The sequence below is a fragment of the Arachis ipaensis genome, chromosome B07 (assembly GCF_000816755.2).
Source record: "Arachis ipaensis cultivar K30076 chromosome B07, Araip1.1, whole genome shotgun sequence".
In the NCBI taxonomy this organism is placed as follows: Eukaryota; Viridiplantae; Streptophyta; class Magnoliopsida; order Fabales; family Fabaceae; genus Arachis; species Arachis ipaensis.
Window position 1 is genome coordinate 118,003,619 of NC_029791.2, and position 14,640 is coordinate 118,018,258.

At 35.9% G+C, this 14,640-nt stretch overlaps 2 protein-coding genes across 2 annotated transcripts; one reads left to right on the forward strand and one right to left on the reverse strand.

Annotated features, from left to right (window-relative positions):
• LOC107607806 lies at positions 2,372 to 5,733 on the reverse strand. Its single transcript, XM_016309708.1, has 5 exons — positions 4,676 to 5,733; positions 3,729 to 4,427; positions 3,333 to 3,608; positions 3,140 to 3,236; positions 2,372 to 3,040 (listed from the first exon to the last, which is right to left on the reverse strand). The coding sequence occupies exons 1-5, from the start codon at positions 5,731 to 5,733 to the stop codon at positions 2,372 to 2,374; spliced, it is 2,799 nt and encodes a 932-aa protein (XP_016165194.1).
• On the forward strand, positions 5,847 to 10,521 carry LOC107607807. Its single transcript, XM_021107966.1, has 7 exons — positions 5,847 to 5,868; positions 8,483 to 8,667; positions 8,756 to 9,019; positions 9,302 to 9,517; positions 9,637 to 9,729; positions 9,819 to 9,920; positions 10,015 to 10,521. Exons 1-7 carry the CDS (start codon positions 5,847 to 5,849, stop codon positions 10,147 to 10,149), a joined length of 1,017 nt encoding a protein of 338 aa, XP_020963625.1. The 3' UTR covers positions 10,150 to 10,521.

A 14,640-nucleotide genomic window follows, 5' to 3' on the forward strand; every position in this document is an offset into this window, starting at 1 on the left:
ATTTGCGCATATTCTTAGTCGTGTTAGAGTAACGTGGGGTAGGTTGTTGCACGTTAATCGTGTTAGAGAATGTGGAGTAGCCGGTTTCACGTAAATTGCGCTACCCGGTTTAGGTGAAAAAAGGTAAATCATGCTAATCTATGATTGATATATGAGTAATTTTTAGAAAGAATTTCATGCATGAATTGTTCTATGCTGTGGTGTTTAATATAATATCTAATACACATTAGCTTAGCACGATTTATATTTTAGTAGGTTTAGGGGATTCACAATTTTAAATTTAATTTATGGGAATAAAAAAATTGATCCCTCTTTATTTTATTTAAATAAAAAAAACTATTTTCTTCTCTCCTTGTAAGTTAAAATGAAAAATAATTAAAAAACTCAGACACGTGGTATAAATTAACATAGATATTGACACAAAGTCAGGGAAGGTTTTAGGATCTACATTAGGTCACTACCTAAAATAAATCACAATGTAGATAACACTCAATAGATATATCAAAATGTTAATTAAACCAATTAAAATAGACTAATAATGTTCATAACCAACATTACCCCCTATCAGAAAACAACTTCAAACCAAAAAATCAATGTAACGCGTTCAAGAAAATTGGCATTTGATTACTTAACCATGAAAGACAAAGAATCAGTGCACAGAAAATTAACATTGAACAAAGCTATCATTCACTACAACAATTCCTTAAGATAGCGACGGTTTTTTTGCGGCGGTTTTGTAAATGCGCTGCGAAAAGACAAATTGCGGCACATATAGCGGCGGTTAAAGGTTGGGGCCGCAATCAGGCCGACATTTAGCGGCGGTTTTGTTCAAACCGCCGCTATATTGCTGTCATGTTGCCATTTAGCGGCAGTTTTATTTATACCGCCGCTATATTTCCGGTCAGATTAACATTTCGTGGCGTCTTTTCGAAAACCGCCGCGATATGTCCGCCGGTGACTTCTTGTTAGGCATTTTGCGGCGGTTACGTTTAAACCGCCGCAAAATGCGTACTACCACATATTCCATTGTTGTCTTTAGTAATAACCATCTAGGTATAATCTATTTAAGTAACGATTACTAACTGAAGATACTTATGTTTAAATCATTGTTACTTAAACTCGTAACACTTTTTCTACATCTATTTTACGTTAACAATATTCACAAGTTACTTGTAAACTATATATGTTAACTCATGTGAACAAATTTACCAATAAGATTTTCTTGATGACGTTATTAGCATTTAAAAACTGCATTCAATCATGGATGTAAAAGAAGAAAATACAATCAAACTCTAATATTTATGAAGTTAAAACAAAGTTCTAGAGAGCATGAATCAAAGTTACTCCTCTTTGAAGTTATGCCTTACTAAACCTAAATCAAGAATAAACGCGTACAACTGCGACCCAAATCATTAAACTAAGGAAATCAGCGTAACTATTATATTAAAAGATCAAAATTTCTCTCCAACATCGTATTGACCCGGCGAAAAATACTCTGTTATGAATCTATGGGCTTCACGTTTCAGAGGATCTGATATTTCATCTCCATATCATGGCATTTTGTTCAGATCAAAGCACATTTTCTTAACATGTATATCATCTTGTTTATCTTGTTGGTCTTCTAAAGTTTCTTCCTCTTCATCCGGAACCTTATTCAGATCAAACTGCATGGATCTATCGATTGCGACAGAGGATACATCATCTAAAATGTCTTTTGAATCAGACTCTTTTCCATCTAGACTGTCAGGAACTATTTCTCCGGAATATTCAAGTAAGACTGAAAATATCAACATGCACATAATAGAATGAGTATACATAGATGAGAACTCTGAAGTCATTAAATACTGAGTTAGAAAAAAAACCAAACTACAAGATGCTAAGACAATTTTAAAACTAAACACAAAATATTCGACAATTACCATCACCCTTGTTAGTAGTTTGGGCAATTTTCTTAAACAGAAGCTCTATAGCAATTGTTGTGCTTGCAGAGGATGACAAAAAGTCCTCATTTTTCATCGATCCTGTTCCACCGTCATGTTATGTTCACTATTGTTTTCAAAACGTAACACTACTGAAATTATATTGCTTAGTACATAGCAATATTATGAAAAATGCAACCCTAAGAAAAATAACTGTAGAAGGTTTATAGATTTAACGTAAACTAACTTTTTCGTATTAAAATCGTTGAAAGAACCAAAAAGTCTGCTTTTACTCATCTAAATTCACAATGACATAAATATTTAACTGCAAAAAAAAAACTACACAAGTATAAAGTAACCAAAGAAAACAACGTACAACGCTGAGATTATTTAACTTAGTTTATGACAGAAATATCATTTTTAAATTACATTAAAATGCATCATACAATGCATTACGCGACATCATCAAAATTCTCTGAGGCATTTTCTATGAGGTCTCCTATATTTTCCTCCCTTGTCAACAGTAAATCTCCAATGTCACCTTCCGCTGACATGTTCAACCTTGGCTGTGGAGAAAAACCAACTTCAGCTTCTTCATTCTCTTCTCCCATGTTATACAAATCCCTTGGTTTCACATGAACCACAACACTCCATTCTTTAGCTACTTCACCATCCACATAGTATACAAGCTGAGCCTCTGATGCCAATATGTACAATTCATCTTCTTCACGATTACCAGTGTGTATTGGATGAGAGAAATTAACGCTGGTAAGCCCCAAATGGTCTTGTTTGATGCCTCTACTGGTAGTGGTATCAACCCAAACACATTTGAACAATACCACTGTGAAGGAACAGCTATAATTTAATTCAATTATGTCTACAATTTTTCTGTAATATGGAACACCACCAACAGCCACTCTATTATCACGCATGCTTGCATAACTTCTTATATTAGATGATACATATACTCCACTATTTTGTGTTTTCATCTCGTTTTCCTTTGAGATAGTTCTAAACTTATACCCGTTAACATTGTACGCCCCAAAACGTCTGGCCTGAATCATGGGACCGCACGCAAGCAACTGCAGGTCTTTCGATTGAAGCGTACTTTCCATAAGAACCTGGAACCACATAACATTCATGCTTTATATTAAAATCGGTTTTCATTTAGTACTAACTCCAGGCTAAAAAAACATTGGTCAGGTTAATATTTTGTCAACCTTATGCTTAAACCAGTGAGGAAATTCTGCATGGACGACACTATCTATCTTAGCTTGTGACCTTGTCTGATGATGCAAGCTTCGCTTTGTGTTTTCCCTAAATGTACTTTATTAGAGAGAAGAAAATTAGTGTAACTAGTCACTGGGAGAAAAGAGTTATATTGGTGTTTTAGAAATACATGCGTATACTTACTCAAGGAACGGAACCACGGCATCGCAGTTGACTAGCACATGACGATGAGCTTGATGTTTTTCCATTGGACTGAGTTCGAAATGCGATACAGCCCCTAATGCCTTTCCAATAGCTGGGAACATACTTTCCCCTGAATTATGACGAACGTCAATAGGCTCATCATCAACTCGCCCTGGTCGGTTGATTCTAGTCTCAATATTATCCAAATACCTAGAACAGAAAGTCAGGATTTCCTCAGATAAATAGCCTTCTGCAATTGAGCCTTCCGGTTGTGCCCTATTACGAACATATTACTTCAGACGTCCTAAATACCTTTTATATAAATACAATGAAACGCTTAGTATATACATAATTAATTGAACTAAATGTACTAAAAGGATTTATCAAATAGCTAACCTTTCTATTGGATACATCCACCTATAATATACTGGTCCACCAAGAGTAACTTCATCAACGAGATGCACGGTGAGGTGAACCATGACGGTGAAGAAGGATGGAGGAAAAATCATTTCTATCTGACACAAGATTTGCACAACATGATTCTGAAGCTCAGCAAGCTGCATAGGGTTTATGGCTTTCCCACAAAGTTCTCGGAAAAATGACGACAAATTTGCAATCACATTGGACACCGGACTCGGAAGTGCAATCTTCACTAAAATTGGGAGTAATTGTTCCATCAGAATATGACAGTCATGACTTTTCAACCTAGATAACTTGCGTTGTCGCAAATCAACACAACGAGCAACATTGCTAGAGTAACCATCTGGAAAAACCACATTCTTCAAAGTCTTCAGGAATACATCTCTCTGTGAATTCGACATCGCAAATATTGCAGAAGGATATTTACCACCTTCTCCCGGCCATAATTTAGGCCTTATACCCATGCATTGTAAATCTCTGCGAGCTTTAACATTGTCTTTAGATTTGCCACTATCGTTTAAGATAGTGAAGACTACATTGTCGCACACGTTTTTTTCTATATGCATCACATCGAGGTTATGACGCAACATCTGATCCTCCCAGTACGGGAGGTCAAAGAAAACACTCTTCTTCTTCCAATGCGAGTCATCTTCATCCACATCCTGGCCATTGCATCTTTTTTTGGATGTCACACTTGAACTCTTCCCAAATGAAACGTGCACATTTGACTGTTGCCTCAATACATCTGTTCCGGATAACTTCTTGGCGGATCTCTACCTTCGACCTGCCCATCAAATCTATTCCGGTCTAGTCTGTATTTGTGTCCCTGATTTAAAAAGCGTCGATGGCCCATGAAACACCATTTTTGACTGTCTTTCAGCCGATGTGGCTTAGCATCCAAGTTACACGTAGGACAGGCTAACCCATTGTGCGTATTCCAGCCAGATAGGTTTCCCAATCCTGGAAAGTCGCTGATAGTCCACATCAGTGCCGCACACATCTTGAAAGTGTTTCCCTCTTTGGCATCATAGGTTTCAACGCCATCCCATAATTGCTTCAACTCATCTATCAAAGGCTGCAAATAAATATCTATGTCATTACCTGGCATTTTCGGCCCAGGAATAAGCGTGGATAGGATGAAAGATGTCTGCTTTATGCAAAGCCAGGGTGGTAGATTATACGGAATAAGAATCACAGGCCAGATGAAGTACTTTGTGCTCATATTCCCAAAGGGATTAAATCCATCGCTCGCCAAGGCTACGCAAACATTGCGCGGATCCACCGAAAAATTTGTATACTTTGCGTCAAACTTTTTCCATGCTTCAGCGTCCCTTGGATGCCTAAGGAAACCATCGTTATTAGAAGCCTGTGAATGCCATAACATATCACTCGATGTCTTGCTGCACATGAATAACCGCTGCAGTCGTGGTATGAGGGGAAAGTAACGAAAGGTTTTGGCTGCTATAGGTTTTCCATTTCTCTTCACTGGTACGTTGAGCCTAAGAATAGAGCCCTTTTTAGTCTTCTGCTTCCATCTTGAACACCCACATTTCTTGCACCTAGTCAGGTTCGCATCATCACCTCGGTACAACATACAATCATTTGGACAAGCATCTATCTTGGCGTATTCAATACCCACCTTTCTTATTGTCTTCCTGGCTTCATACACTGTATTCGGAAGTTTTGCTTGTTCGAATGCGTCCCGCAGTAAGTCAAGAATCATTGTCATTGCCTTGTCACTCACACCGCACATACACTTGATATGATAAAGCTTCACTAAAAACGATAATTTGGAGTACTTTGAGCATCCGGGATATAACTCTTGTTCTCCATCTGACAGTAGATCGTTAAAATCCCGCGCCGCACGACTTGGACCTTCACACAAGCTCGGTAACACGTCTTCATCATCTTCTGCATGTTCGATTGTTGTGATATCCTCACTCCCATGTTGTATCGTGAAATTGAAGGCCTCATTGACCATTTGGTGCATTTAATTCACTTGGGGTATCAGATTGTCATCTACTCGTCCCAATCTAGGACTCTCTTCAACCGGATTCTCACCATGACGCACCCAAATAGTATATCCAGGGGGAAATGGTCGTAACAACAGATGGTCGTATGCATCCTCTCTTGTTTGTATAAGTTGAAACCCGCATTTAGGACATGGACACTTTATCATGCCATCAGAGGATGCATTCGCAAACGCAAAGTCTAAAAAATGATTCAGTCCTTGCCTATATTCCATACTATTCCGTGATTTTGAAATCCAGGTTTTATCAATATCTAGTTTAGTATCAAAATAAAGCGAACTAATTAATAGTGACGTAAGAAAAGATGAGAAAACAAAAAGGTAAACTTTTGCATCCATCAGAATTATGACGATATAGTTTTAGCAAGCAACTTAGTTTTAGCGAATTTCAGTTGATATGAGATTTAAAATGGTTTGCAAAATATAAAAAATGTGTTTCCTTCGCTTACTGTCATACGAGAAATTATGGCAAATAATATTCTCTTAAAATAGGACCACATATAGTCTTATTAGTATTTTTTATGGTTTTGGCATTGTTATTATTTAAAGTTTGTCTATGTACTTTAAAGTGCACAGTGTATAACTAATGTCTTTCGTATAATGTTAATGGCTAAAAAACTTTTATGTCTAATAACTTTATATTCAATATTTTAAATTATCTCTAGTTTTATTATTCTATTAAAATTTTTTATTTTTAAGTTTATCATTCTTTTTTTTACCATTATTTATTTACATATTTATCATTGGCTCATCCCCACTCTTATATTAACTTGTTCTCTCTTCTTCTCGTTCAACATTCTCTACAATAGCAATTAGTTATCACCATGTATTAATTCATAATTATTACAATGAAAAATGAATACTACTTTAAAAATAAAGTATAGAAAAAGGGGTCTTGTTACACTTGTGTGCATCATCTACACTCCTATAAATATAATGAACGAGTAAACTTTACTTTTTCTATTGTCAGTTTTTTTATTATTTTGTTCATATGAATTTTATTTAGTTTTTATTGTATTCTTTTTGTTTATATGATATATGTTGTTGGTTTTATGAATTTTTTACTATTTTGATCTCCGTATGATTATTTTTTCTATTCTTTGATGTACTCTATCTTTGTTTTATATATTGCTAATTATGGTTTGCCCGGGCAACACGGTAATGTTTTGATTTTTAGTAAGGAAAAAGAAAAAAAAAACAATGCCCCTAATGGACTACCCGCAAGCCCCACTCCTTCCAGCCCCAAATCTGAAAAATGAAATCAAAAGAAACATAACCTAGCCGCCACCGTCCTCTCTTAACCCCTTCCGCAGCCATCGCCCAGTGCAATCACAGCAGCCCCCACCGCTCTGCAGCAACGCCTCAACCTCATCGACGATTGCATTGTCGAGCTATTTCTTCTCCTCGCCGTCGCCGCGAGTTCACTCTTCTCGTCGCCGTCAACGCCGAAGTCTCTATTATCATCACCGTCGTAGTCGAGGTCTCTGTTCTACTCGCTGTAGCCGTGGAGCTCGCATTTTGTCGGCGTCAATATCGCTCTCTGTCTCGTTGTCCCTACCTTTGGTTAGCTTAAACACTGCTTCTTGAGTTTGGTTTTTCATGATTTTTTGATCTGTTCTTAATAAAAGTAAAATTACTGTTTTAGTTACTCGGGTAGTGGTGACATTTTATTTTTTTATGCGTCTTGTGAGTTGAATGATTGTTTAACTGATGTATCGCTGTCCCTACCTCTGGTCATCTATTCAGCATTATGCCTCTTTTGAAAATTTTGACATTGACGTTTTGCTTGATTTGTTCTCTTAATTTGTTGTTGATAATATAATTTGAGTTGCTGGGTTAAGGTACTGTTCATAAATTGTATTTGACTTTGTGAAATGTGAATGTTGTTAATATTTTTATGCTATTGGGAACTCGGTTTTGTTAGTGATTTACTTTTTCTACTAAAACCTTATTTTTTTGAGGGGCCTTTAATTTTTTTATACTGAAATTAGAAGAACTATAAAACAAGGTTTCAAATAGAACATACATGAGACGCAGAAACACAATGTTACTTACCTGGTTGAAGATCCATTTGATTGGCTTTTGGTGTGAAACTTAATTACTTCAACAAACTGAAATACAAAAAACGAGATTCGTCGTAAGAAATCAGAACAAATTAATGTGAAACAGTTTAAAGTAGCATATAGAAAAATATTTACACAGAAACCCAATAAGAGATGAACCAGATAGGTGATTTTGGCTTCAAAAATAACTTTTTCTTATTTTTATGTGACCTGATTATAATGCTTATCAGTGAAATTTATATAATTGAATAAGCACGTTTATAACATTTGAGAATCACAGATATTCATAACTGAATATTTCAACAAACTTTTGAAATTAAAACAGTATTCACTACTTTTAAGTTATCCTAACTGTTTAACTCCATTTAAATTATGCAGGTGGTTCAGATTACATTTTTAAAAGAGGCAATAGTTATCTTGTTTAAGTAAATACGGTAACTTCATAACAGATTTGGTGCAATTAAAAAGGAACTGCATAATTTAAATTTAAAAGTGATAGGAAAATCCAAAAACAAACTATTTGAATTGATTAACGTTAAATTAATTTGTCAAATGTTGTGTTGATCACTTCCTATTTCTTCTCAATTTCTGTTTTATCCATACACCTCAAAATTTCTATATATCTGAAACTCCACCAGACAACATAGAGACTCGGCATTGCGTGGAAGTGGCTGATCATGAATTAGGGGATGAGGATTACGACCCAGAGGTGGATGAAGTTCCGTCGTTTGATGACCACATCGACGACTTGTTTGCTGCTCAAGAAGTCGAAGGTCAGCATAACAACAAGAAATCTAAAGATACAGATTTATGGGAAGTTACTGTTATCGATAAACATTTTTTCCTCCCATTTTCGTAAACAGTGATCTTTATAGTCCTTTACTTCTATTTTTCTTTTGTGTAATGATTAGAGAGTAATTTTGTTTCCTATACACTTAGAGGACGGTGTGAGAAAAGTTTCTAAGCTGAGCGTGAAGGAGGCTATAGGCCTCCCTTCCAATACGAAAATAGTACTCCAGTTTAACAGTGAGCTGCAACCGATTGGTCAGGCGACAGGATTATTGAGTGGTTTCATAGGGAGTTTGGGTGCGGATTATTCCCGGTTCCCCATACACTTAGAAAGTTGGAAGCTGGTGAGCAAAGCAAAGAGGGATCATGCGTACAACATGCTTAAGGTAAAACTTTAAGCTTCTACAATTTAAGCAATTTTAGTTTTCGGTTTTTTTTTAGGTCTTTTGCATGGGTAATTTATATGGTTAGAAAAATTTTTATATTGTGTTTTTCACATCATCATTTAAATACTTCTCATTTATACGTAATTGCGACTACTTGTACTGAATTTGAGGATCATACTTCAACAATTTAAATTAGCCTGTAATGGTTGTGGCATGTCTTAAATATATCAATCTTATACTTGTTTGTTGGTCTTCGTTAATGACAATGTAAAATAATTGCAGCGGGTCTTTTACTATGAGGACGATGCTGGAGGAAAAATAAAGCGTGATATTTTGAAGAGGATAGGAAAGAACTGGAAGGATTCAAGGCATCACTTGTTTCATAGGTGTTACAAACAAATAAGGACTTATGAGGAAAATCTTCAGCATCACCCAAAAGGAATAGACAAAAATGATTGGAAAAAGTTCGTTGACTATCGCCTGAATGAAGAAACGCAGGTAAGCCTTGGTATATTTTATTATATCCACATAAAAACATGTGTATACATAGTAATTCCCTTACAGTTGATATTCATCATATCTTTCTCATCTGCATTTGTTTTGTTATTTGTTCATAGAAAAAGTGTAAACAGAACACTTTAAATCGGAGCAAGCAACTTTACACACATACTGGGGGCTCCAAAATCTTGGCAAGAAAAAAAGACGAAGTGGTAATAAGTCATCATTTGCATTAAGATTTTGATTAAGCTTCTTGGAAAATGTTGTTGTTTACTAAATTGTGTCAATATCAACGATGTAGGAGAGAGAGCAAGGAAGGCCCGTTGGTAGAGGAGAGTTGTTTATCATGACTCATAAGAAAAGAGATGGCTCATATATCCACCCTGATGCGCGTGTTATTAGTGTAAGTCATGTTTGAAAATTTGAAGCAATATATAGCTTACTGTATATATGGTGCTACTGTTAACTTCTTCCTTTCCAATGTTGTATATTTGTAGGAAGCAATTGCGAATGTTGAGAGGCAGGATGGATCCTCTAAGCACATTTCACAGAATGACTCGCTAGCACAAGTTCTCGGAAAGGAGCACCCAGGACGAGTTCGTGCCCTAGGTGTTGGACCATGTCCCACCTAAATCTTTGGTAACACTGCTGGACAACCGTCGGGTTCTGCAGAGTCCAATGCAGAGGATAAGAGGATGATTGCAGAATTGACGGCTAAGTTAGAAGAAGAGCAAGCGAAGAGACAGTCAATACATAAGGTCTTGGGATATGTAGTCCAACAGTTAGGAGGCAATTTGCCAGTTGAGATTGTTGAAGAGCTGGCTTTTGTGGGCGGTACACCGGACTCGTCATGTGCATGGCCATCTTCATCTAGAAATCACAACCCGCAACAAAAATCTTGAATTTCAATTAATGGTTTTGGATACCTTTTACATTTAAGTTGGTTTAGTACGTTAGGCTTATTTTATCCAACTTGAGCATTCTTACTTTATTTTGGATGATATTATGACAATTTCGTTATATATGTTATGTTTGCATAACTTTAATCTAGTTTGTTATGTTAATTGAGTTGTTTTACTTGGTTTAAATTTGTTTAAATTAGTTAAAATTAAAAAAAATTAATGTTTACTAAGCATTCTTTGTCAAAATAGGCAAAATAGTAGAAAATTTAAAATTTTAATGGAAAATTTGAATTTGGTGGCGGTTTTGAAACCGCCGCAAAACTATAAAAAAAATTTTCCTGCGCGACAAACCGCCGCAAATTCGTTATTAGCAATTTTCCTTCACATACTGTGGCAGTTAATAACCGCCGACAAACCTAAATGGTATTTTGCGGCGGTTATTCCAGCGGTTGTCGAAAACCGCCGCAATCCGTTTTGCCGCGCCCTATCTTCCGGCGTTCTCAGGAACCGCCGCTAAACGGCTACAGGAACCGCCGCTAAGTGGCGTTTTTGTTGTAGTGATTACATAAGCAAATTATACCAAACTTACAGAGACGATCAAATGTGAGGAGTTTTAGAATTTCAAATTCTCATAAACCAAAAAGGGGTCACCCGAAACAAACAACAAAAATATAGCATTATAGGCAATTTTCATCGGAGTTCATGCGACAGAGTAAAAGCACCGTGACTGCTTTACACGTTTAAAAAATAAAAATAAAAAAAGGAAAAAAGAGTGGTTATACTAAGTATGAAAACAAAAACGATAACAAGGAAATGCATTGAATAAAATTAAGAGAGAAAGAGAGAGACGTTCTTCAACATATGTGCATGAATTTATCGCCATGTGAAGCATTCATGCGGAACATGCATGCATCAAGTGAGAAGGATTATCGCTTGCTACTTGCTTCTATATCCCCGAATGTTTCACGGTGACATGGTAATCCATGTAGCGTTCCATGGGCTGAATTACAGTTATACCCTTGCCGTGCTTACCGCGCCAGTTTTGTTACATAATTACATTCCAATGCATGCCAATTTTCACAGGGTTAAAGCTGAAAATGTGCTTTTGTTAATCCTAATAGAAGAAGTGTATCCATGTGTGCATAGATGTAATGATTACATAGCCTTCTAAATAAAAAGTTTGTACCACCTAACACGACATAAGCTTTGGTCATAGGTAAGCCTAGATCCTGTGAATGTGTATATCAGTCCTGTCCAAATACGAGAGAGAAGTTCATTTTTTCTACTGGTGGATTACCACAATCCTGAGTAGTTTTGCAGTGGAAAACTCCTCTCTTAGAACAGGAATGACCTATTCGCCACCTCCCGAGATAGATAGTCTAAGCACGAGCAAAGGGAAGCCGCTGATTCCTTTCTCCAAGATTCTCAAGATGTTCCTTCGACAGAGTAAGTTATCTATACACGCGACATGTATTAATATTCATTTGGTAACAAAATTGTCATCCTTCCTATTTGGTGGGATTGACCGGGTTGCTGTATTGGCAGTGTAGGTTGGACCCTGGCAAAAACACAGTACAAGAGTGTGACCGATCCACAAATGACGTCGACGCTGGCATGAACCTTGAGCTAACCATAGATGTGGTGAGCATAATAATGCAGCTGATGTACATGCGTAATGTTTGCTATGGAAGATAACATTCGGATATTTAGAATATTCAACAAGAATTTTTTGCTGTAACATGTGTTGTTAATGCCATTGTTAGTATTGAACTTTTGTGCAACTGCTAAACTGTATGTGTTTCGTGTAACAGCCCCTTCCAGAACAGCTGACACAGCGAAATGCAACGGGTGAACATGATGCAGTGGAAAAAGACGTTGTGGCGCGCATTTTCCTTCATGAAAAGGTATATCGTGAATGATTCCCTTGTCAACTGTATTTGGTATCTAACATTGTAGATGGCTTTTGAGTGAGTGAAAGTCCGGTATGGAGTGATTATTTTCGACATATTCACTACTGATATACTTTTGTACTCTTCGTTTTCATTGTTTTATGATATTCTTTCCTGTAAAGCATAATGGAACCCAAGTTAGATCTCACAGTTTGATGTAAATGATATGAAAAAATTATTTAAAATGAAATTAGTAAATACAAAAGTTTTTTTTAATCGATAAACAGATTTGAAAGAAATTATATTGGTATTTATAGATTATGATTTATGAGATACATGGCATATTTTAAGATTTTGAACAAAGGAATGATATTTTATATTTCAAAATATTTTAATTTGAGAAAATATATTAAATATCTAGCGATATAATTAAAAAAATTATAAATATGAATATAATTTTTGGCAAATCCATGTAAAGGAGCAATGAAATGTTTTTTTTTAGGTTGGTACTTTTATTTTGAATGATTTTTTTCTGTATCTTTAAGTGATTGATAAGATATTAAAAAGAAATAATAAATAGTCTAAAGATCAATTTTTCCTCCTTTTTGTTCATATATACATTGTAAATAAATTTTTAAATTATCCAACAAAAGGTTAAATTAAATACATTCAGTTTTTTAATAGAATTTCTTTTTTTCATCAAAGGAAACAAGGCTATAATATTATTCTATAACTGTTGTATCTTTTTTTTTTGGCCGACATAACCATTAGGCTAATTAGGCCTCAGTACAAATGGGATATTAAAAAGGGCCTAACTGTTTCCTAAATGGGACAGTAAAAATGACTCAAAAAGGGACATTAAAATAGGCCTCTATTTGGGCCTTACCACTCAAAAAGACTGGTAATTACATTCTGCAAATAAAAACCATACACAAATTTTAACCAGGAAAAAAAACAATACACACACTATTAAAACTAAATTTTGTTCGAGCATAAGACCAAAAACAATTTTAGTTAGAAACTTTATCGTTGGTTTTCTTTTACGAATCAAACTTGCCTCATCTGTGCCTTACCTGCTTATCCGGTGAGAGATTCACTCCTAGACCCACAAAGCCCTAGACCACCACCCCTCCTCTCTTCTGGAAGCTATGTCACCGTTGCGGTCCTTCTGCCATCGTTCCGGTGTTGCTTTCCAATACGCCCTAGTTGCCGGTCCAACTGGTCCACCGCCATCGCAAGATACAACACCCATTTGTTAGTTGTCAATGTTAATGCATGATTCAGTTTTTATGAGTCTAAGACTCTTACTGGTTCATTATAATGAATTTTGTGTTTATTCTGGTGGTGTGCTTTGTCAACGCAGGTTTCCAATGAAAAATTTGTCGACGTTGAGTCTAGATTGGCCATCATCGAGAAGAGGACAGTTGACTAATCTAGAAGAGGACAGTTGGCCACACAAAGGTTACTCTCATAATTATTTTGTTGTTCTCTTTTTTTTTTTCTATATTTATTTTGTCACTTGACTAGTATTTTGCTATTTTAAATTATAATATATGATTAACTGATGGCTTTTTTAAATCATATTTAATCTATATTTTCTTGTAATGTTGTTTTAGGTCTTATGCACTTTTAAATTTTCTAAAGTTTCTTTATATATTCCATATTGCTTTTTAGTATATTCGTATATAACTAAGGAAAGGTATACACAAAGCTTCTTACACTCTACCCAACTTCTGAGTTATTTAGAGGAAAACTATGCAACATAACTAGTGTGAACCAAAAAGTTATGCATGTTTATATGACGGATAAGTTTGTGCTTTTTTTTTTGCTCAGTTATTTTCTCCCCACCTATGTTTTTTGATACTCTTCATCATGCTAACACGTTGACCCAATGCTGCACGATTTACTGCTACAGCAAGGAGTCATCGACGTGGCTACTGTACTGGCTGCAACAAGATGGAGGATTTTCTACTTGAATTTTTGCTCCCATGGTGAGTCTCCTACAATGCCCTTGATTAAACCGTAGCTTCTAGTAACTACAACTAATAATTGCTTTTCCATCTAATTCCTTTGTGATTATTTTACTTGAAATGTTCATAACGCTGTGTAACTATCGTTACGTAGATCCACTCGGAAGCTATCAGGATGAGGACTGCTACTAGCATTGCTAGTTGTGATGTAAATGAACATGCATGCTTCATAGATGTTAAAGCTGAGCTGCTTTGGCGTAATCTCATGGATCGCACCGACTAAAGCTGACCACTTTGATCCTTCTCTATTTTGATAACCATGTGCCTTGTATTTTTTGCCTTTTGGATGTATTTTGAATAGA

Excerpts from the sequence above, each read along its gene's own strand:
- LOC107607806 (XM_016309708.1), bottom strand. The coding sequence starts at position 5,733 with ATGGTCAATGAGGCCTTCAATTTCACGATACAACATGGGAGTGAGGAT. Across the intron at positions 3,237-3,332 it reads GCCGTGGTTCCGTTCCTTGA|GGAAAACACAAAGCGAAGCT; the intron begins GTAAGTATACGC and ends AAGTACATTTAG. Across the intron at positions 3,041-3,139 it reads CTCACTGGTTTAAGCATAAG|GTTCTTATGGAAAGTACGCT; the intron begins GTTGACAAAATA and ends ATGTGGTTCCAG.
- LOC107607807 (XM_021107966.1), top strand. The coding sequence starts at position 5,847 with ATGGTCGTAACAACAGATGGTC. Across the intron at positions 9,020-9,301 it reads ATGCGTACAACATGCTTAAG|CGGGTCTTTTACTATGAGGA; the intron begins GTAAAACTTTAA and ends AAATAATTGCAG. Across the intron at positions 9,518-9,636 it reads GCCTGAATGAAGAAACGCAG|AAAAAGTGTAAACAGAACAC; the intron begins GTAAGCCTTGGT and ends ATTTGTTCATAG.